Source organism: Parasteatoda tepidariorum, chromosome 3 (assembly GCF_043381705.1).
Source record: "Parasteatoda tepidariorum isolate YZ-2023 chromosome 3, CAS_Ptep_4.0, whole genome shotgun sequence".
Taxonomy (NCBI): Eukaryota; Metazoa; Arthropoda; class Arachnida; order Araneae; family Theridiidae; genus Parasteatoda; species Parasteatoda tepidariorum.
The window spans coordinates 36,671,777-36,696,583 of NC_092206.1; the positions used below are offsets into that span (position 1 = coordinate 36,671,777).

Here is a 24,807-nt window from a genome sequence, read left to right on the forward strand (position 1 = left end):
TTACTCTAGTTTGACTTTTTTTTTCTGTGTGAGGAAATTAGTTTATTTCTTTAATGATAAATTAATTAATTTGCATTTATTATTTTTTAGCTTATCACATGTTTAGTCAGTATTTATTTATGTAATATAGATTTTACACATTTGATATATTGTTTAGGTAAGTTTTTTTTTCTCATCTCATTTCAGTAATATTGATGCTACTTTCATTATAAGTAGTATGTAAGTGTACAGAAAAATTTTGCCACAAACCATTTGTATTAAGCTTAAACTAACATACAATTATTAAAAAAGAAATTAATGAGTTTTATTGAAATTTTTATTAAAATAGTCCTATATGTACATTTATAAGATGGTTACTCTTACGGTCTCTGCAAAGTACAGTTAACGAGTCTTGCTGAAATTGCTGTATAATATAACGTGCAGACTGCTGCATTATTGTCATAGTTAAGTTCAGCCACTTTGAATTCAGGATTAATAGATACCTAAAAAGTATGAAATGATATGTTTATGAATTACAATACTTAAAATATAGTAAAATCTTTGATCTTGCATTCATTATACAATAATTTTCATATTAATCGCTGTACCTCAAATTAAATCAATAAGTTAAATAATAAGTCTCAATAAAATATTTTAATTAGTTGTTTTAATATAGAAATTTTTTAGTTATGTGGCAGGTATAATAATTGTCATTAATGAATGTTACTTTAGCCACATGTTATATGAGTGCTTATAATTCTTGCTTGGCTGAAATTTATAGTTCTTTTAGATTTCAGATATTGGGTGAAAAAGATTAACATTATCTGAAAAATGGATGAAGTTCTACTCCACTCTGAAAAAGTAGTTGTTGGACTACATTGTGTCCAAGTTGACACCCGGAGACTTCCTGTTATAAGTAAAATATCTCCTGTAACAATTTTCATCAACAGAATCTTATAATGAAAATTTTGCCTTGGTTAAATTATCTCAAAGTTTTCTACTAATTTGAAGTCACCCCCCCCCCTTATTTAAAAATCAGGCAATTTTGTTTCTTATAAGATTACAGTTAATCAACCCTAATATTCCAAGATGTTTTGAGAACTGAGTTGGGAAAAATGTAATCGATTGCAACTATCAGTAATCTATGGATTACAGGTTATTATCTATAACCTCAATAAAAATAATTACACTGCATTGAATGATTCCAGCTGACTTTTATGAAAATGGCCTGCAGAGTAGGACCCCTATTTTCCCTCCTCAATATGACTTATTTAAAATTTTATGGTCATAAATTTTATTTGAAAAAAGGAAAAAAATATTTATAACATTAATATTTTTTATGAAGGGTGAGTAGAGTGGGTAAAAAAAAAAAAAAAGAATTTCTGAATGCTTTAGTCTGCAATAGATGAAAAAATAACCGACTAAAAAATTTAAAATTTATTAAGTCCTAAAACATGAAGATTCAATCATTAAATAATGATATTCATGGTTGAGCACTGTTCATACAATAATCACTCATATTCAAGGTTTCTTATTGAGATTATAATGTAATTATGATCACAGATAATCATTGTAATCCATTACTGTAATAGCACCCAACTCAGCTTTTGATTATGTTCTACTCATGTCCCCGCTTTTTTTTGTTACGTTTGTTTCATCCATTTTTCAGATTAAGCCTTTACTTCAATATCTAAATAAAAAAGAGTTATTTAAAATTTATTAAATCAAATCTTTCAAACCTGTTAACATTCAGATGTGACAATAACCCATGGACAAGCATCTAGTTCTCTTTTTTTCAAGAACTATTAGAAGCTGTGATAGAAACATGGATCTATGTCAAACAGACGGCAGCAACACATTTAATATGCACCTTCCTGTCTGTATGAAGATGAAAGTCCCAATTTTTGAGTTTTTGACAAAACATTAAATACCAGAACAAGAAATATTTCAAAATTACTGTGTTTTATATGTTTAGTTGTTGCAAAATTAATACTGACGCCTTGCTTAAAACACCCCAACTCTCACAATGTGAGGGTCTGAAAAGTTGAGTAGCTGGAGGACGCCTTTTCTCAAGTAGATGAAATATCGTCTCTTTGATGCTATTAATCTCCAGATATTCAGCAGTGTTCAATTGCAGAGAAAGCTGATATATGGCAGCAAATGGAAAGTTCTAAAAAGCTATAAGACTTTACCAGGATCGATTTCTATGCAGGGTGCTAGCTTGTCAAATTAGCATTGCAGATGTTAAGGAAATGGAATCTTCAAATATCTGCATAATTCACTCCATTGCCTATGCAAGAATGTATTGCAATTGTTGGTTGCACATTTTAATATTTCATGTTTTTAATAATAAAGATTATGTTTGCAGTATTATTCAAATATATTGTATTTTTCATTTTTACTAGGTAGTTGTAAATAATCCACAGTTTGCTGCTTGCCTCAAACTTAAATTTAATTACCGTCAATGAACTTACTGAGGGGGAGACTTAATTGCTATGCGGACAACAGAATCTATGCTTCCTGTGTAATTGTTACATAAAATACAATGTGACCAAAAACGGACCATTTAGAGTAGACTAATAGTTTAGAAGTTATAAGGGTCACTTATATATCTAAATAAAATGAAAATTACCTTGAAATTATATATTCCTGGTGGTAACTCTGTTATATCAATCCATTGACAGTCAATGTTATGCAGGTATGTATCTGTACACCCAACTGATATGCCTTGGTCACCATAGTTAGCACAAGCATATTTTTTCTCTACTCCTGAAATGCAGTTATTGTCCTCTAAACAGAAACTAGCCTTGTGTCCCTCTGCAACTTTTACACCCTTCATATCTATGATATCAAAGTGTGCAAATACTTCCATGCTATGGTAATGCCTGAAATCAACAATGATATTTGATTAACTATAATAACTTGTAGGGAGCTTTTCTTTCCATAAAGAAAAAAAAATTGATAAGAATTAATTAAATATGTAAAAATAAATTTTTTTTTTTCATTACCTGATGTGTTTTTATGACAGACTATCATTTTCACCAAGCAAAGTGAAGATGAGATAATTTGGATAAAACTAAGATGCAATCAAAATATTCAATATGGAGATTTTATCCTAGTTACAATATTTGCATTTAAAAAAAAAATTGGTGTTTTGAGGGATTTTATGAGTAAATGCTATTGATAAAGTATTTTTCCCTCCTAAAAAAGTTGAATTCAATTTATGATATTTAGCAGAAGCCTGATTTTAATATCAGAAATAATTCAGCAACGATATTTGTAAGCAATGAGAATTTTGTAAAAAGGTTTTTATATATATTAACAGTAGTATCTAGTTGGTTCCTAAAAATGACGTTTTACGATTAAAGTGTATTCATTAAAAAGGTATACATTAAGTATTAAATGTTATTATTTCATATATTTTGTTCGAATTGGAATGGCTACAATTTCCAGATTATGATCCATAAATGAAATGCCAGAAAAGAATGAGAAAACATTTCTTCCGTCTTGCAAAGTCTTATTTAACTCCAAATTTCACTCTCATGATAAAAATTTTGCTCTCAAAATTAACTTCAACGGATCGAAAACGATTTGCTTTGTTATATAGAAATTAGTAAAAAGAAAATAATCCCTGGAGAAGTCTGTTGTAGGTCGTTTAAGTTCCGAAATTTCGTGTCCAAGGGCATGCTGTGCGCCCAATCCCGCCTAGTAAGTACCCATCGATCGGAAGCCGTGTGGGCTTCAATCCGCCACTGGGGTTTGAACCCTAGACCCACGAAAGAATTTATGGTTGCCTTGAAACTATTCGAAAAATAATTATAGTTTTGGAAAACTACGTATTCCATCAGTTTAATAAGTTGAAATGAACTGGTTTAGGTACGATGTATTTTACTGTTGTGCAGAATTTTAATACATGGAAACTTTAGTAAAATGGACATCTTTCGAGAAGTTTTTGTTTTTGCTTGGGAGAAATTCAGAAATCTAATAGTGAGAACAAATTAATATGATAGTTACATAAAAACAGAATTAGAAATGGGGAATATTTAAGATTAAGAAAAGCAAAATGATTAAAAGTCAGAGATAAGTGTAGAAAAATAGGAAATATCCGTAGAGCTATAATATTAAATTTGCTTTCCGCAAATGAGTAAATGCAATATTTTTCATATTGATTTACAGTGTAATTATTTTTTTTTACCCAAATAATTACACTGCAATTATTTGGATTTGTAGGCTTATCATTTTATATAACAGATATCAGTTGAAAGCAGAACATGACTATTTTCTTACACATGATATTTTACTTATTTTGATGATATTAAATACTAATTTAAACATCTTTGAAGATAAATTTCCCGGTAAATAAAAGCACACGTTTAAACCGTGACAGTTGTTTTTACAAAAATTGATTTAAAAAAATCCTACATAGCTCGACAAAATACTCACCAAAAATTTTTTTAAAGTTTTTTTGACATTTACATTGAAAACAAGTCGTATGAATAAAATTACCCATCGGTAACTAGAAAGTGTTTCTTACCCTTAAGCTGAACAAATTCGATTTCCAATCAGTCTCATTAAAATTGAACATGTGAGGTTTTTATAATTTTTCCCTCCGTGTAATGTAAATACAGGTTAGTTTTCCGCAAAAAGTTTTTCATGAAAGCTAATTTGCCCCTTGTTTGTTGCTTGATATAGGATTTATTGTACCTTTTCAGAAACCATAACATTTAAGACAGCAAAATTGCTATAGAAATCTTTTGTTGAAATTGAAAATACGATAAACTTTTCCAGAGGCTATGGAGAAATGCTAGGGTTGATCTCGTTGAATGTAAATAACGTTTATATTTATCGAATTATTAAAAATTAAACCCTGATAAAATTTTTTACTAAGCCATCTTTTTATTGAAATTATTTTATTAAAACAATTTATTAATTAATAATTCATTATTAATAATTAACTAAAATATTATTAATTCATTATTAATAATTAATTAAAGTAATTCTTTTATTAAATCTTTAACAGCAGCTACACGAATGTTATTGAAAATTTAAGGAAATCAAATGAAAAATTAATTCTGAAGTCCACTGTTAGCTGAAGTCTTCACTTCATAAGAAAATTTTACTTAAATCCGAACAGTCATCCTAAGTTTCTTTTAGAAACATATTTTTTAAATTTAGTTGTAAAAAATCTAAAAATAAAAAGTTTTTGTTTAATAGTTGCACACTATACTTCTTTAGAACTATATCATGTAAAATATTTACTCGACAGAAAGTTGTAGGATTTTTATATTGTTTTTGTATAAATAATATAAGACCCAGCAGGGTAAAAGATTCTGTTTTCACCGGGTATACGGACTCCGAAAATTTTTTTTGGACCAGATAGATATGTTTTTATAAGCCGCAAAAGTTTGTAAAACTAAAAGATTCCCCCCCCATGTTAAAATCTTTACTTTTAAAATAAATTTTAAGCATTTGAAAATAATTAGCTTTGTAATATTGGAATTGAAACTTTTTTTTAAAGAAATGTTGTTAAATTAATGATTTATAGGCGCATGAAAAATAGCTAATAATGCATAATCATAAAATTTCAAGACATTTAAATCTATTCATCAATTTCAATACATAAATTAATGCTAATAATGCATAATTAATACAAAATTTCAAGGCGTTTTAAATTGATTCATAAATTCCTGTTGTTCCAAAAACAAAAATTCATAGAAAAATTATTTCTAAAATGTATTAAAAATATAAATACTCATAAAAGTGCAGAAATGATGGATCAAATATTGACAAAACCCGAACATAAAAAAAAAGCTCAAACCTGCAGAAAACTGTAACCCTCCTAGCTGTAAGTGGTAAAAAATTGCTCAACCTCGTGCGTTAGATGTTGGCGGCCTGGGGGAGATAATCTATTAAAATCTAGATGTAGAAGGTATTGTTTTCCCGATTTATATATTTTTTAATGCTGAATCGAATGAAAGTAAACACGAGACGTCCAGACTAATGATTTAGAAGTTACACGTGTTACCCTTTGTCGAAATATTTAATCGTTAATTTTTTCTGAGGGTCATTTGTTCCACTACTCTAATGCACATAGTGAAATACTAATTCTATCCCTTATCTCTATTACCATTAAATCAAATAAAAAAAATTGCCTTGTAACCTTAATATGTGCAATAATTTATTTCAAAATTGAATTCTAAAGAATTAGTTTTTATTTTTAAAAAAATTTTGCTAACACTGTTGGTTAAAAAAAAAAAAAAATGTGTACGCAAAAGGAAACTATTTTTTGACCAGATACGGAAAATCATTTTTAGAATTCTATAATTCACAAAATATTTTTAGAATTTGAGGTGCAAAATTTGTTTTGTACTTACAGATGGCACATATGCCATTCCCATGCATGCTTTGGCAGGAAAGGCCGGAAATCTGTTGTACCAATATTTCCTATTCTTGCAGTAAATCTTAATAGCCTCCGTTGTTCATAAAGCCAACCTGCAAAAACATATGCTGGCATTAAATTCTAGTTTGATGTATTAGCAGACATTCAATATTAATCAAAATTCAAAACTACTGTAGAATGTATGAATATGTATCAATAACTTGTAAAAAAAAGGGAGAGCAATCGGAGGGCTTCTCACACATAGGGTCACATAAATATTGGCACAAACTTTAGGAAGAGGTAGGGTATGGAAAATTGCATAGCAATTGATGACCTAAACTGTCATCATACGCCGATTAGGGCGCTTCCCTTTTATAAACATTGTTCGTGTGCCTTTGAACCAATACTTACCTTAATTTCTTGCTTTCTATTGGCGTAAATTGCATTCAAACAGACTCAGGAATAGCTGTTTTATCGTGATATAATGACTTGGCGAGCTTGTCAAGTTTGTCGCCAAATCATTAAATTACGATAAAACAGCTAATACTGAATCTATTTTAATGCGTTTTTCGACAATTATTAGAAAACATAAAATTAAGATCATTTATATGGATAAAAGTGACGGTTCAGAAGCAACACGAGGGAACAGTTCATAATTGCGAAGTCCCTGTAGCGGCGTACGATGACATTTCCGGTCATGAGTTCCTATGCAATTTTTAATCCTTATGATATATGCCCTTTGAGTTTGTACCAATATTTGTAGGACACCCTGTACAGTTACACTTATATTATAAGTGTATAGTGTAATAAAAGTATCCTTCCGCATGATGAACATTCGTCCTTTCACAGTTGAGCACCAGTTGCCATTTGACGATATTAAAATTCTAGTATATTAGAGTCTCAAAAAATGCTGACGCTGGTCAATGATGATGCTAATAATGATGGACAGCTATGTGTTGAATACTTGCATAGTTCTATTGACACAGACATAAGATATGACAAGATACTATAAAAAGTACAATAATTTAGTATCGGCTGAAAGATTTAAAATAAAAAAAACTCACCATAGTCATTTTTATCTAACTTATAAGCTTCTGAGGATAAACAGTTTTCTTCCATTGCACACTGTAAAAATAAAAGCTGCCGATCTTCTAAGTAGGCCGAACGTTCGACTTCAACCTCATCTGGCACTAAATCTGGCAGCTCTGAGAATGAATGGAATAACTGATTAATTTCTATATTTTTGTGGTAACACACTTTAGAATATAGGAAAATTATTAGTAGAATAAAATTACTAAATTAATAGATAAGGAATAATATGGACATTTGACCATGCACTGTGTGGGGGAAAAAAATGGAATCACTTTGAATAATCTTAGATCCCCTAATGGTCAGATTTTCACGAAGTAGGATTCAAACTTAATGGTTCGAGCGGGTGACCTCAAATATCCTAATTAGTTAGTGCAGACGATTTAAATTACGATATTTCAAGTTACGGAATCATATAAAAACGAGCTTTCTCTAAATAAACATACCTTCTTTAATTAATTAACTTTTAATTAACAATCGTCATCGTCAAGAAACAAAGAAAGATCGTGAAGGTTGATCAGCAAAGAACGGAGCCGTTTAGTGGCGCATGAAAAGGTTAATAACTGGATACTTTCGAGAGACAATATGTGTGGGTCAACCAAACAGTTACGACTGTAGTACACATGCGTAACGTTGCTTGCAGATATGCAATAAAATCCTATCCGAAATTTGATTCAGCTTGACAATAAAGCTAAGCTGTACAGCCAAAACGTTAACACGCCATGCACAACCACGTGATTAGACAAAACCATGTAATAAGCCGGAAGCGGAATTCGTATCGACTGGGTTCGAATCCCAGTCGATACGAATTCCACTTCCGGCTTGCACCGACCACAGTGCTGACGTGAAATATCCTCAGTGGTACACGGATCATGGGTTAGATTTCCCTTGCCGTCAGGCTAACCGTGGGGGGTTCTCGTGGTCTTCCTCTCTATGTAACGCAAATGCAGGTTAACTCCCTCAAAAAGTCCTCCACGAAGGCAAATTTCTCCTAATAGTCAATCCAGCCACCCAACTCCCTTGTCTTCTGGATTGAGTTCAAAATTACAAGGCTACGTAATTGGGAACATTAGTAGTCGTAAACAAATAAAATTGGGTCGGCTGTTCAACGACGGTTATAAAAAAAAGTATCTATTTCAAAATGAGTTATTTCAATTGATATTCAAGTAACCCCTTCGCTTTTTATGTATTTCCTTTATCCCCTTAAATACAATCTTTTAAAATAATTATTTTTGAAAAATTCAGAAAAATAGGAATTTTTTTTCCTAAGATGATGATTACCACTTTTGAATTTTATTATGCGCAATACTAACGATGTTTTATAACCGTCGTTGAACAGTCAACTTAGTTTTCAGTTTACGACTTCCAATGTTCAATTCCGTAGCCTTGTCATTTTGAACCCAATCCAGAAGAAAAGAGAACTTCTGGATGAAGTATTGGGAGAAATTTTAACTTCGAGGAAGATTTTCTGATTGAACTAACCCGCATTTGCTTTACATGGAGAGGAAAAATACCGGAAACCTCCCAGAGTTAGCCTGATGGCAAGGGGACTAACCCATGATCCGTCTACCACTGAGGATATTTTCAGCACTGTGGTCGGTGTAAGTCGGGTGCCGAAATTGTATCTATCAATCGTCACAGGGATTCAGACCCGGGGCACCTCATTGGGAGGCGAGCGCTCTATCCCCTGAGCCACCACGGCTCAATACTAATGATAATGAGCATTATCCTGATGAGCAGAAAGGTAGGATGATTTCATATTACTGGCAATCGAAAAGATTTGGAAAGACGTGCCACACACGCCAAGATTCTTTTGTCACAAAATCACGAACGACGTGTTAAATGCGTCAGTAGGAAATATCAAAAATACATTTGTGATTCGTAACACAGAAATAGAAAATATTGTTCCTATTTCTATAAGGCATCGAACAATAATGCCTCGTAGGGAATTAAAGTAGATAGTGCATTTGTGAATTTCTTGCCTGCACAGGTTTGAACTTTTCACATTTTAAGCTCTTGTTAAAAGTAAACGTAACAGCTGATGTTAGTAATGATCATTGTTCACAGACGCCATTTTTATTTTTTACTTAGTATGTTGCTCTACTATACTTGTTTATCTGCATAGATCATGTTGTTTGATAAAGATTTTTGTATTTTTTTTATGTCGCTAAATAATACAACTGAGCATTTAATTTCCTTTAATGAAACAAATTCTTTGAATTAGGTAAAAATGAAGATAAAGAACGATAGAATGTTAGTAACGAGGATTGTTTACAGAGATCATTTCTAATTTTTACTTAGACGGTTGTTCTAATACTATACTTGTTTACTTGTATAGATTCTGCTATTTAATAAAGATTTTTTTTCAAGTCACTTAATAATATAACTATATAAGTATATAATTTCTTTTTCTGAAACAAATTCTTTAAATTTGCTGATTTTTAAGATTAAGAACGTTAGATGGACTTAACAAAATAGAACAGTGCTGATAAACTTGCAATTGTTCGCTTAATAATAACAAATTAATTACCAGTGGCACATATAACTCCAGCAATATTGTCATCCTTCCTTGGACATTCAACTTGACCAAAATTTTCATACGAACACTCCGATATATTTGACTCTCTTCCAGTGCATTTGATTCCACTGATAACAATATTTTCGTGATGTCCACCAAAGAATGCACTCTGCACTGCATTTTGCCCGAATCCTAAATTCAATTGTTTACAAATCACATTAGCTTCCAGCAGACTCCAACCGTCCCCGCAAACAAGACCCCATTTGCTTTTGCCAAATCGAACTTCCACTCTCCCTTCATTAGTAGATCGACCACCGAGTATACGAACTTCCAAGTCTTTTTCATTATGGTTCTGAAAAGAGAAAATACAATTGATTTATCAAAAAGGTATAGTTCAACAGTCCTCATTTGCTTACACAAAGCTAGCAGCTTGGTCAGTCAGCTAATGTCTAATAAATAGGAATACTTTACTTACTGGGCATCATTGTTTTGTGGGAGACTGTGGTCAGAGCCTGATTTATCACAAGGATTGAGAGGCCCTGGCCTAGGAGTTTGTGTACAAGTAGGCCTGTTTTGTGTACAATAGTACAAATTTATACTTATTTGCACATCTTACATTGATATACAGACTATATATTATTTCGCATTTAATTGAATGAGATCAAGCGCGAATCTTAAAGTCAAAAGATGAAATTGATTTCTTTTGTATGAAAAGTACTGTTTTCGAATTGCACTTATTATGAAGAAAACTCTTATAGCTTCTAAACTATTAGTACGATCTTGGTCTCATTCAACTTAGCGTAAAAAATTACATTAGAAAATATACCTTAAATGTTCAGGTTGTACCTGGATAATGATGTAAAGTAAATATATTACTACGTGTCAAAAGTAATACTTTTCATACATAAAAACTCTATCAAATTTTAAACTATTTGTTCTATCGACTTGCGTATAGATTCACTTGCGTTAGCGTAAAAATGCACTGAATCAATGTCTAACTTGTGGCGATATCGGACGCGCAATTAGATGCAAATAGAAATTTGTATTTCTCGTTCATAAAAGCTTCTAATCATAAGTCCGAACGTCTTGAAGCCAAATTCACTTAATTGGGTACTTGCACTTTAAGTATAAGAAGATCACGGATGGCGTATGACGTCAGCACCAGCTGATACTTTATAAGCAAAACGGCGTGTTAAAGTTAAGCTAAGTATCTCCACACAAGTTAAAATTTTAACTAACGTGAAGTTAAATACAGCGCAGTATCGTCCACCGAATTTATTGAAATATAATTCTTTCTCGTCTGCTTCTTTTACTTAACTTAGATTTGTTATTTGTTTATGAATTTTATTGCAACCGTGCTACATTTCTGTTTTGTGTACCTAGCAACTTCGATGCATAATTAGTTTATGTTCTGCATGGCTTCATGCCTGTCTTTGTGTTAAGTAAGAAATATACAGTGAAAGAATTTAAATCTTTGTGAAAGAATTTTCGTGTAAGAATATAGAATGTGTCACTTAAGAGAATTGACACTTGACGGGCTTTGCTTACTCGATATGGAATGTAAAGAACAGTTTCTAACGTAAACAAATGCCACGTTTCAACAACCAATCAGGATCGAGATACCTACACTACGTCACTTGCAGGCATCCCATTTAGCTTAAAATAATACATCAGAAAATGCGTCTTATTTGTCCATCCAGAAGAAATTTATTCTTTCCCTCAAACCACCGCCATTTCTCTCAAAAAAGGAGGAAGCGTACAGAAGAGAGTTATCACTTATAATAACAAATCTTTATGTCAAAAAATGTCTTTGATATTAGTTCTTCCAAAGAAAAAACACACACCTTTTTTCGCTATAATTACTGCATTACTGCATAAGTTTCAAGTGAAAAAAAAAGGAATTACAATAAAATTTCCCTTGCCAATAAAGTGACGGGTAATTTCACGCCAGAGGCAATAAAAAATTATAACTTCTTATACAGGTTTTATTTTTTACAACTATGAACAAAGCTATTTTTACCCATTCACATTCGGTGTAAAGATATTTCTAGTGTGGGAAGAGTAGTTATCGACCATGTCAATATTCATCTATCATAAGGTACCCCAACATAGAATAGAGTAAACGTGTCTTATATACTAGTCAATTGGAATTGTATTTTTGTAGTGATAGACACACTACAGTACTCCCCCACCAAAAATTTTTTCTGTTATAGAATTTGATGAACGGATGCCACTAGTTGATTCACTGCTGTTTTGTGAGAAGCTGGAAGAGCTGAATTAAGATCACCGAATATTTGAGTGCTGATCGTGAGAGCTGTATTACGCTCACAGTCGTTGTCACTGTCGTGTGTCGACATTGACAGTCGAGTATATACAGGCCAACGTTGTGACTGAGTGGAAACAGCGCTAGGAGGTGGATAATATTGCAGTCACAAGTAGCAAGTCATCTGCTCAATGTGGACCATCCATCGAAGTGGGAGTTTCTGTCAAGGTAGGCGTGTTCACATCACGTCCGGGTCACCAATGTGTGAGGGAGGTACTTTTTCATAGATGTATGTTGACATAGTCGATAACTCCTCCCATCACACTAGCATAGACATATACTTAAATTTTTTTTTTAAAAATGCCGAAATATTACAGTACAGGTCTAAACAATGGGATCAATATGACAAACTTTCTTATTTATAATCGATATATTTAAAAGTAATTGCATTTCAGAGGAATCCTTAAATACTGCATTTCACAAAACAACAATGACTATTAATAAAAAAAAATTAATAAACAAATTATTACATGACTTGGCTGATTGACCCAGTTACCTTCACCATAAGTGCGGACCCATGAATTTTACCTTTTCTGATAAATTGGGTCCTTTTGTCGCCGATGGGATGCATATTTTTGACTTAATTAATAGTGTTGTTAAACTATATCTAAATTGCTACTTGGAAAGATCAGAGCTACGTATATTTATTTGTATATTCAAAAGATTGTAATCTATTGTAAACCAGGAAATAAATGTTGATAATTTAATACTTTTTTTGCTTCATTAAGAAAAAGACGGATTTATTAAATTTAAAAACACGATAATTTTTTAAATTTTTTGTTATTTGTTCATGTACATTATTAAAATTTATATATATCCGAAGAGAATCAGAAATGTTGTTTTGAGGAAGGATTCACAACTTTTTAGGTAACAGTTTTGAAGGAGCTGTTAAATTTATCAAAGAATTCAAATATTTTTAGAGGCTGTGTTTGAAAATATACTGAAGTAGTCCATTTCCCATTTATCGAATGTGATCTAAAACTCAAAGCATTTACGTGTAGCAATTTGCAAAAAACCGAAGATATTTTCTAATTGAAAAACTATGCATCTAAGTATTAACTTTTTTTGCAATCAATAAAAGATTTTCCTGCTAGAAATGAGTGGGGGCTTTTAAATGTAATCAAACAGCATTTAAAGAATCATAAAACACCATGCAGTTTACTTGACCTTTAATTTTGGCTTTATTGTGGCTTCAGTTTGTGCTGTAAAACTCTGAATTTTACTGCTGTTTTTGCCATTGGTGTCACATACAACACCAGCAGCTTCTGCTAAAGAACAGTCATGAGTACCCCAACCGTCAAATCTGCAATTTTCCAGTTTCTTCTCATTTCCTTGGCAGTATATATTGTCCATCCAAATTTTCCCTGAAAATAATCGAAATCAATAAATTTGTAAGATTAAAGAAACACTACTGTTGCAAAGTATGAACTCTATGTTGTGGACAGAGAATTTCCGAATACAATTACTATAGGTTCGATGTGGATAATAGTGAATGCATTTGAGGCATTCAGGGGAAATAGTCAATTTGTTACTAAACGTAAAAAGCTACTAAATATTGGAATATTAATCTGAAATTCTACATATTTCAATCTGCAGCTGTATATTAGAAGCTTTCCTCGAAACTTTAATTATAGAGTAATTTTGCATTCATAATTACCCAGACAGTGTTTACATATTTTCCACTATTTTGAAGTAAATGGGAATTACGTTGCACTTTATATTTGTATGTGTATACCAATCTTTATTAAAATGTGTACTTACGATATTTGGTGCACTGTGAACATTTTCCCCATCAATTACCTCTTCCTTTGAAATGTTTCAGATAATTGTGAATTTGGAAAATTTCATTCATAAAACATTTTTCTAAAGTGTAATTGATTTAAATATTCTGCAATGCGAACCTTTCAATAGTAACTTGAATATATGTTGAAGATAACTTGACTTGAATTTATGACTGCATAAAATGTTTCTCAAAAAAATTGCAAGAGATTAATTTTTCAATCTTATTTTAAATTAAAAAGTGAAACAAAACCCCTCAAATTTCTGCATAATGTTATAAGAAAATGAAATTTATGAAAAATATTGGTTTTTACCCAGATCATTCAAAAATAAAAAAGATTAATTATTTAATAAGATTTTTAATTATTATTTATTATTTTGTTTAATAATAGTCTAAAAAATTGAATTTTAAGGTATAAAATTTTTGGCAACATTTTAAAGAATGTAATTTTATAGGGTAAAATATAAAATTTGAACGAAATCGGTTGAATAGTTTCTGAGAAATTGAATTTTAAAGAAGTTGCATATTTAAAAATGTCTCAGGAACTATTCAACCGCAATTTAATGATTCTGACTGCACTAAATAATTTTCATATTTTAGATCACCCCTTCTAACTATTCAGATTGAATCCTAATTCGTGAAAGGGTAATTCGTTTTTATTTTTCTATTTTATGTATCGATTTATTTTTTGTGCAATGTATAAGACGGCATTTTTTGAATTTTTGTTAGATTCAAAATGTACCTCCAGTTTTAGCGCATAAAATCTTCTAATTCTATCTTCACGTTTCAGAAAATATGACGGAAGTACTATATCCCCTCCTCCTGAGGGAGCCCTTTCTCTTTTCTTCTAGAACTTTTTAAGTATTTCATAAATGAAACTTTATGCATATTATTATTTGGTTTTCAAATATTTAAATGATATAAAATAACTCATATAGACCCTAGTAATGAAAAAAAAAAAGATTACCTAAGGAAAACATTACACCCTCTCTGCCCCTAAAATCATAAATTTTGGATACCTTTTAAATCATATTTCTTCTTCGAATTTCAAGTGGTTAAACGTTGAAATAATACTTGTTTGGATTCTAGAGAGTGAATAAATTTAAAGTTAATTTTAAGTTAAATTAATTTACAGATTCAGTCGATATACGCAAATAGATTCTAAAATTTTTAAAGTTTGACGCACAGTTTCTAAAAATGTCAAAATTTCCCACCACTAATTCCTAAAAATTCCCGAATTTTAAATCATTTCTTGAAAATATATAAATGTATGAAAATATCACATAAATGACTTGATCAACGTAAAAAATTTGATTCGATGAAATGCCCATCAATTTGAAATGTTCAAAACTAATAATGTACCTTCCAAAAATTATTGGATTAAACTGTATCACCCAACAAACCCTTTTATGTATCATAACTGATTAAAATTGATGAAGCCTGATAAAAAAAATTGGGTTTAATGATTTCTTTATTCAGCATATTCAGCTGTGAACTTGACCTTCAATAAATTACTTAAAACACAAATGAATAATCTGGGTGTTTCCAGTCCCATATTGCTTGATGAACATACTGTTATTTTTTTTTATTACCCATATAGACAATAACGCTGAAAGATGAAGAATAAGGAGCAAGGTCACCATGACCTAATTCCGAATGAGAAACACATTTTTTGATGTTCCATATCTGGGACCTTCCGCATTTTCTCTCGTTGATTCACATTAGTTCTTTTTTTTTTAATAATTGCTTTAAGTTTATAAAAATATTTTGTAAGAACACATTCTTGCATCTGTTATCCAGAGTTTTTTTTGTGTAAGAAATAAATAAAAATGTGAGGATGCCATCGTAAAATGTTTTAAGCGTGTTATAATAATATTTTCTGAGTTGTAAAATATTTGCCAGGGGGTCATGGAGATTACGACTCGATAATTCCGTGAGCAACGGCATGATTGTGGAAATTTAAACGTTGCGCATTAAACTGCCTTTACTAACCAGGCAAGTTGATGTCCATCAATCTGAAATTAGGTGGGCTTTAACTGCCTCTGGGGATCGAACTCTAGTTCTTTGCAATGACAGCTCAGTCATAGCTATTGAGCCATCGCGACATAAAATGAAAAATTAAATTTTTTCCCTCAGAATTTCTGATTTAGAGATAGTTTCTTTAAAAAGAAGTTCCTTTTGACTCATTCATATAAAAAAGAAAGTAAGAAATGGAAATTTAAAATGTTCAGCTGTACAACACTTTTTTAAGGAATCAAGTCTGATTCCATGTTTAGCTGCATTGGGAAAAATTGGAGATTCGTGAAGGTTATTTTGATGTACTTAATCTTATTTGCGTTATTTGAAGAAAGTGAAACACGAAAACCTCGAACGGTTAATCTGATGGTGAAGGGGATTCTAACCCATGATCCGAATCTGAAATTCCGAATCATGCGATCTGAAAATAATATATGTGAATCTATCAATTATCGCCGGAGACGAGTGTTAATCTATTGTTAATCGTTTGTCAGATCTGAGTAATAGTTTGAGCACGCGTAACTTATGATGAATGATGACGAGTAAGTAAAATATGAGTAATATTTTTTTTTAAAATTCAAATTACGGGTCTGACAGCTTTTTTGATATTTTAATGATGCGCGTGCTTTTCCGTGTCAGTTTAGAAAATTTTAAAAGCGTTTTTCTCGAAACTACAATTTTTGAGTCGGCCGGTCTTACAATTCGATCAAAATATCACCGATTGACTAAAAATTTTGAGCTGTGTGTTTAAAAGTGCATTCTATGAAAAAGTACAAAGGCTTTTTTTAAAAAAAAAAAATTTATAATACGGTTTTTTTGTTGCTGTTATAAACAATTTTCAACTCTTTTTGAAATTTTGATTTAAAAAAAAGTTATTTTTACGCAATTTTGTCTGGCCCAAAAAAAAAAAGAAAAAAAAAAGATCAGATCTATTTGTATAGATACAAACTAAGTTTTCTTTTTCATTTTAATTAAATTGCAGATACTGCTAGTCCAGCTTTTGCTAAACCATTGAAAAAAAATCAGCTATATCGAAAAGAAACTTTAGAGCCCCCATTATTTTGTTTTGTATCGCTTTTGGAAGATACATTTTTACAATTCGCTAACTGTAAAATAAGAGGCCTTTTTCAGAATTTTATTCTAGTATTTCACTAAAAATGAAATATTTTTGCGTTATTTTCTTACCACACCTAGAGTATCCTCATTTAAATATAAATTAAACAATGAGAGAGCAATACTATATTCTAGATATATATCTACAGAGTTTTGATGTTATGAAGTATCAAAACATGGTAACCACTTTTCCCAGTTACGGGTATTGACTGCATTTTAAATATCAATGTTTCTGAAAAAAGAGACTATTTCAATAACTTTTATTCACAGAAATTTTTTTTGGATGAATTCAAAGCTATCAGCTAACCTATTTCGAAAAATTTCGTTTCAGGAGGAACGTATTTAAAATTGGAGGTTCGAACTTGCCCGACTTAGTTTCCTCCTTATTACTGTCCAGTTTTTTCCCGAACTTAAAACAAGTTTTGAATCGAATCGCATGATAAAAGTATGTGTCTACAAAATTTATTTAAAAAATCATTTTCACTAATTTTGTTTAAGTATTGTTTTTTTAAAAAATACATAAATCTTTTTAATTCATTCATGAGAGTTAAAATACAAAATTATCGAACCAAGGTAAAGTAGTTAGAGGACACCATACCACGGGAGAAACTTTTCATCGCAAATGCTCTATCACCTCCGTAACTAATTTAAATTTAAAAGTATAGAAAAAGTGAGTACAGGCAAACCTAGAGTAAGCAATGAAGTTTCAAATAAATTTTCCAAAATATCAAAATGAAAATAAGTTTTGAGAAGATAATTTATGGTCATACAATGAAGAAGTTTTCTTTCAACAATTTGCTTGCATTTTAATATTATGAAAATTTCTTTTCAGTATTTGAAACTTCACGGCTTACACTAGCTATGTCTAAACTTATTTTTTCTATACTTTAAATTTTAAATTAGTTATGGAGGTGAAAGAGAATTTGCGATGAAAAGTCTCTCTCGCGGTATGGCGTCTTCTTAATGAACTAGGAAATATCAGCTGTAACAAATATATTACAGCAGATACACTTTATAAAATTCAATTTTTCTTTGAAAACCAAATTATGACATCGCAGATGAAACTATGTTTTATACGTGCAACTTACCATAACGTGTTTTTTAAGAATATACCTGAAAATATATCCGAGTCTAGAACCTGTAAAAATTATTAGTTTCCTAAAATTGCGCTAGTGGAAAGTTTTTCTAGAATTTTTTAAAAAGCAAAATTCTAAGAAGATCAAATATAACCAGAATCTTATAAGATTGGTGTGTACTTCGNGTACTTTCCTGATAACCACATGGATTTTTTGTTAGTTAAAAATAGTTAAGTAAAAAATGTTACAATTGACCCCACTCTCCCCTACTTTAAATTTTAAAGTTAGTTATGGAGGTGAAGGAGAATTTGTGATGAAAAGTTTCTCTCGCGGTATGGCGTTTTCTTAATGATCTAGGAAATATCAGCTTTAACAAATATATTACAGCAGATACATTTTATAAAATTCAATTTTTCTTTGAAAATCACCTTTTGACATCGCAGATGAAACTACGTTTTATGCGTGCAACTTACCATAACGTGCTTTTTTAAGAATATACCTGAAAATATATCCGAGTCTAGAACCTGAAAAAATTATTAGTTTCTTAAAATTGCGCTAGTGGAAAGTTTTTCTAGAATTTTTTAAAAAGCAAAATTCTAAGAAGATCAAATATAACCAGAATCATATAAGATTGGTGTGTACTTTGTCAACAATTCATTTTAGAGAAACTCGTGCTGTTGTTTTATTGTTATTATTTTTTTTACATACCTGTCGAGATCAACTTTAATTCAACTTTTTACTAGCATAATCTGATAAATAGTTGGTAGAATTTTCAAGGAAATTTCATAAGTATTTTGATCAGAAAGTTTTGAAAAAAATATTGTGATTTCTAAATTTATTTTTAGAAATATATGCAATACTTTATTCTCAATCTATAACAAATTATAAGCATCAATTAAGATATAATTTCAAAAATTTAAATAATTTGCAAGTTAATGTGCTGTAATTTCCGGTAATATTTTGATCTAACTAACAAATCTCTGTAATCATCTATTTAACAAATATGCCGGAATGAAATGAAAAAAGTACATTTAAGTGTTTTCTTTTAAGTTTTGGTATATGGTAGAGATACTTTGAAATAATTTATCTAGTTATAGAAAATCAAAAAATACATTTAGCTTACCTTTAACAAAACTATATCAATCTTAAAATATTTCAAAATAGAATATAATTTTTTACAGATATTTCGCACTTTTCAGTTGAACAAATTGATAAAACTCAATGCAAGTTTCAGAAATAAACAAAAGAGTTTATATCTTATTAAATTTTAACAATGCTCATTAAACATAAAAATATAGCAATTTGTTCTTATGATTTATAGTTTTCAACTTTAGTTTAGAATTTAGAGCTTTTGTAAAACAAACCTCACTTTAAATAACTTAATTCTTGTTGAATTGTTAGAATTTAACATCTACGCAATTATATTCTAACAATTCTCAATAAACACAAAGATATACTAAATAAAACATGAATTTTCCATATTCTGAATTCACTGTAGCAGTTAGAACTTTTGCAAAACGAACATTGGTTAAAAAGGTTCAATTCCAATGCAATTGTTACACTTTAACATCTATTTAATTATCTCAATAAACACAAAAATTCAGTTACTTAAACCTGAATCTTCCATATTTTGAATTCATTGTAATAGTCAGAGCTTACTTAGCTTAACGATTTAGTGGTGTAATTTCAATTGAATTATTTCAATTAGAGATTTATTTAATTGTCTTTTAGCAATTCTCAATAAACCCAAAAATTCAGTTACTTACGCCTGGATCTTCCAATATTCCTAATTCATTGTAACAGTTAGAGCATTTGCAAAACGAACTTAGCAAAAGCTAAGTAATTTCATGGTTTAATTCCAACCGAATTATTACAATTCGAGATCTAGTTTGTTTTTTTAAAACTATTTTCAATAAACACAAAAATTCAGTTACTTACGCCTTGATCTTCCATATTCTGAGTTCAGTGTAGCAGTTAGAGCTTTTGGAAATCCCAATGTCTTACAAACAATGTTTGCTTCTCTCAAATCCCACTCATCGTCACAGATTGATCCCCACTGTCCAATATGGAAGATCTCCACATTGCCTTCATTGGTTGCTGCCCCACCAACGAGTTTAAGAGACCCTTCTTTAATGCTCCTAGAAACTGCTCGCCGATTTGATCTCCGTCTCGTATTGCTCATCACATAACTGGGCACCAAAGCAACCACTAAACTAATCACCCAAGCACTTCTCAAACAACACCACATGTTAATTGCTTTTCTAAGTAAATCTTTTAAATAAGTTTTTAAATAAATTTCAAGTAAGTCATTAGTCGTAGTTTATATATGTTTTAGTAATAGTTAAATATCATTAAATTCACATCTGTTATATGCGTCATGAACTATGTTAGTTGACAACACTTTCACTGCCAAGTTGTCAACTAACTAATAAAAACTGTTGATATAACCATTTAATAGACCTTCATGAAATTACGTAAGCAGCGTCATTGTGGAAGAAAATTAGTTATGCAATTTAAGAGCCACTTAGCAGGATATTCAATTTTGCTTCCGTGTTATTCAAGTTCAAATTCTGAAGGAAGCGAAAATTCCGAATTAAATCATCTCTAATGACGCGTTTTATTGAAGCGGACTATTAGAAACAGATGACACGTGCATTTTGACATGGGAAGAGAGATCAATCTTTTTCGAAATGCGTGCCTCAAAGACGGTTTAGTTTGGATTATGTGTCACCGTGGAAGAGTATTTTCCACTCCTGGTTTTGCTTTAAAAGATCACAAGCTTTTGGAAGATGCAGAAGAAAAACAATAAGGTTGTCACAGTGTTGGAGGAAAAGGCGCCAAAAGTCGCGAATCGTATTATTCGGAAAATCGAAATATTTAAGAGATTGAAGTAAGATCTGCACCGTGCAAGTTCATATTTATAATACGTTGCATGATGTCTTTATATCTCTCTCTTTTTTGAAGGAAAAAAAGGGATATATTTTATAGCTTTGTTTCGGTACAATAATCATCAAAACTATAATTGTGAAAAGAAACTTATGTATTTGAATCATCATTTTAACATAATTTAAGAAAGAATCAATGATCGTTGTTTAGATGTGTGCAAATCGACTTCAGTAACTATATTTAACTTGAAGGTTGACACATATATGCTTGATTTTCGAATTTTTGATAAGATTTTTAATGGGGATTAATTAATCTTAAAATTAAACCATGAACATTCAATCATTTAAATAGGCTTTTTTTTTAAACAAATATTCCTAGGCGCATTTAAAAAGCCCATCACGTGTGCTTTTTTATTGTTCTGTTTCAGTCCACTAGTGGACTGTCTGGACTTCAGCGTTCCACTGGGGACACGGTTCCCAGTCGAACGAAGTAAAGCATCACTGGCTGCGGTTCGTAAGCGTGTGGGTGACCATTTAGATCATCCTGCGTAGGGAACGAGAGTGTGCGGTATCGGTCCTCGTTAAACTGCTCTACCGTAAAGTGCTCGACATCACGCTTAGGTCGCTGGGCTACCAAAGCGGATGAGCCATCTCTTCTTCAGAAGATCAAAATTGTGATGGCATGTCTTCGGATCATCCTCCGGGTTGTTTCCCAGACCATCGCCTGTAGCCCATTGTGTAGCTCTAGTACGACGCAAATAAAGTATACCTACCTACCTCTTGTTCTGTTTTCATGATTATTGTACTTGCACATTAAATGCGTAATCCTTTTTTGCACCTCACCCTTTCGTTTAAAAAAAATAACTTCAAATCTATTTTCGTGCAAATAAACGAATTACAGAATAAAATAACAATAGCATAACAAAAGCATGTAGTTAATAATAACATAAAAGGTAATTTTTTAAAGAAATTTTCAAACTGAATAACTATTTTATAAAGGGGTGTTTTATATGAAAGAAACTGACCCAAAAGTTCGTTTAACTAAAGACAATTATAGTAAATTATGTAATGCATTTGTTAGAAAATATTCTTTAAAATTCGATATATACATACGATTAGTTTAAAGAACCCTAGTGTGCTTGACCAGATACCAAGCTGCTTGGAAACACCCAACATGTTTGAACTTGAAACAGAAGTTAAAACTCAAGTAAGAAGTTCAAGGAGTTCAAATAAATCTCAAGCAAAAAAAGGAGTTAAATAAATCAACATCCATGATTTAAACTTAAATAATTTGATTAATTTTCGCATAGGTATATTATGAACTCCAATTCAATTTTGTATTCATAGTTCCTGGAATTTTTTTTATTCAATAGTTGTCGTTCCTGATATATGATAGTAACCTAACCGTATTTTTTGAGTCGCGATGATTCAATGCTTAAGGTACTGAACTGTCATTGTTAAGAACTGGAGTTCGATCCTTAGTGGATGCTTGGCACCCACCCAGCTGCAGATCGATGGGTACCAGTTTGTATCAGAAGCAAAGGTGGTCTTTTCCACAATATTGACCACATTGCCACAATCATGCTGTTGGTCACAAAATTGTTGAGTTTTAACATCCACGACGCCCCTGGCCCACAACGGGCTGTTGCAAGAATTTTTCTTACCGTATTTTTTATTTTATTTTATTATTTCAATAAATATTTAAAATTAAGAAATTTATTTTTACTCGCTGTGCAAAACATCGCAATTCCGCTTCGCAGTCGGGTTCATTTCGCAATTCGTGTGAAAAAAATTTTTTCATTTTGTTATCTTTTAGTTTTACTTTATTATTTACTGTGTGATCATATTTTCTAACACACATTAAGATGGTCAACTCTAAAAAGAAAAAAAATTTTTTTGACATTATAACATTGAATTGAATTGAAAAAAAGAATTATTATTATTTTGAGAATAGAAAATTGATTACAAAATTCGATAGAAAACTGAAGTGGGGTTAATAATAAACCCCACATTGCTGTGCGAAGTATAATTTCGTAATATCGGTAATGTAAATTTAAATTTAATTTAAGTGGAATATTATGTTTCCATTAAATTACGTTGTATTAAATATTGATTTATCATCATATATTATTAAAAAAAATATCAAAGCCTGTAATACTTTAATAAAAAACATATGGCGTTTATTAATACTACAGCCATCCTGATAGCTGTGCATGTGAATATTATACGTAAAATACTTTATGTATTACATAAAGTACATTAGTGAAAAACCAATTTATCTCGCTCATGCATAGATAAAAATATTCATTAAGAGTTTATATCGCCAAAACGGACGATGAATTGTCGCCTATGATTTCCGTGGGATGGTGTCAATCTCTTCTAATCCCTATTTTACAAAAAAGAGCAGCGAGAGTTTTAGTTTCCAAGTCTGACGCAACTTGTCGTGGGTGGAGATCGAGGTGACAAATGACTCGACATCAAAATGAGACAGAAATACTTCCGACGCGCCTTCAAAAAAGGCGCCACACTACTTTTTTCCGTAATAAAAACTAAAATTGAAGTTTTGTTATTGGAACAGCATATCCGTCATACATCCTTAGACCTTCTAAACAACAACTAAAAAAAATAATATTGCTCATTGTTTCCGCATCAGATTATTAGATAATAAATAGGTTTTTAAATAGATTTTTCCCTAAGTTACGTAACGTTAACTAAGCACAGCAGCCTAATTAATTTGCATACATTAAAAACTTGACAAGAGAAATATCTATTCAGTCTTTCTGTACCCAAATAAATTACAGTTCATTTAAAATAGATTAAAATAGCTCGCGTTCTCTAGTATTTAAAGTAGTGTTTGTTGATGAAGTTTAAAGCATATTTTTTCATTCTGCTCATTTCAAATTTTCTAAGTTCTAGATTTTGGCACTGTGTAATTAAAGGGCTACCCATTGGCGATGGAGTGAATTATGTAGACGTTGTAAGATTCTTGGCATTTCTAGCAGCTCTAACGTCTAGCATCTGAATGAATTCGTGTGAGTGTCCTAGTGAATTCGTGTAAGTGTCCTAGTGAATTCGTGTGAGTGTCCGCTGGTAATTCGATATGTGTCTCATAAACGATTCTTTTTAGATGTTCTCAGAGATTTTCGGAAAATTTGAGTAGCCTAGAGACGGGAAACAACTGTTCGGTAAAACAATGCTGATGGCGATAAAGCGTTCTATCTCATGGTTAGACTTTTGCTTTCCATCTCCCAATGTATGATGAAAGTTGTTTGTTTATTCAAGTTCAAATAATTTATAAAATAGAATTACATGAAGTAATAGAAACTTATGTATATAGATACAAAATCACTCATAGAAAGTCCCGCAGTGGACTGATCGTTAAGAAACGGTTCCCAGCAGATCACCGAAGTCAAGCATCACTAGCTGCTGTCAGTGTGCGGGTGGGTGACCACTTGGATCAGTCTGCGTAGGGACCGAGGGTACGCGGTATTAGTCCTCGTTAAACTGTTCTACCGTAAAGAGCTTGACTTCGCGTGCAGGACGTAGGGCTACCGAAGCGAGGATGCCATCCTCTCCGCAGAGGATCAAAATTGTGATAGCATGTCTTCGGATTATCCTCAGGGATACTTCCCAGACCGTCGCCAATAGC

At 31.3% G+C, this 24,807-nt stretch overlaps 1 protein-coding gene across 2 annotated transcripts; it reads right to left on the reverse strand.

Moving 5' to 3' along the window:
- Positions 1-298: 298 nt before the first annotated feature.
- Positions 299-21,072, reverse strand: LOC107438382 (Lysyl oxidase-like 2). 2 transcript variants are annotated; one of them, XM_016050664.4, is made up of 7 exons: positions 20,212-21,072; positions 13,456-13,652; positions 9,978-10,317; positions 7,423-7,563; positions 6,354-6,471; positions 2,612-2,864; positions 299-482 (listed from the first exon to the last, which is right to left on the reverse strand). In XM_016050664.4, exons 1-7 carry the CDS (start codon positions 20,519-20,521, stop codon positions 360-362), a joined length of 1,482 nt encoding a protein of 493 aa, XP_015906150.1. In that variant the 5' UTR covers positions 20,522-21,072; the 3' UTR covers positions 299-359. The 2 variants fall into 2 exon arrangements, with proteins under 2 accessions (XP_015906150.1, XP_015906151.1); XM_016050665.4 differs by lacking the exon at positions 20,212-21,072 and adding an exon at positions 20,040-20,057.
- Positions 21,073-24,807: the final 3,735 nt, after the last annotated feature.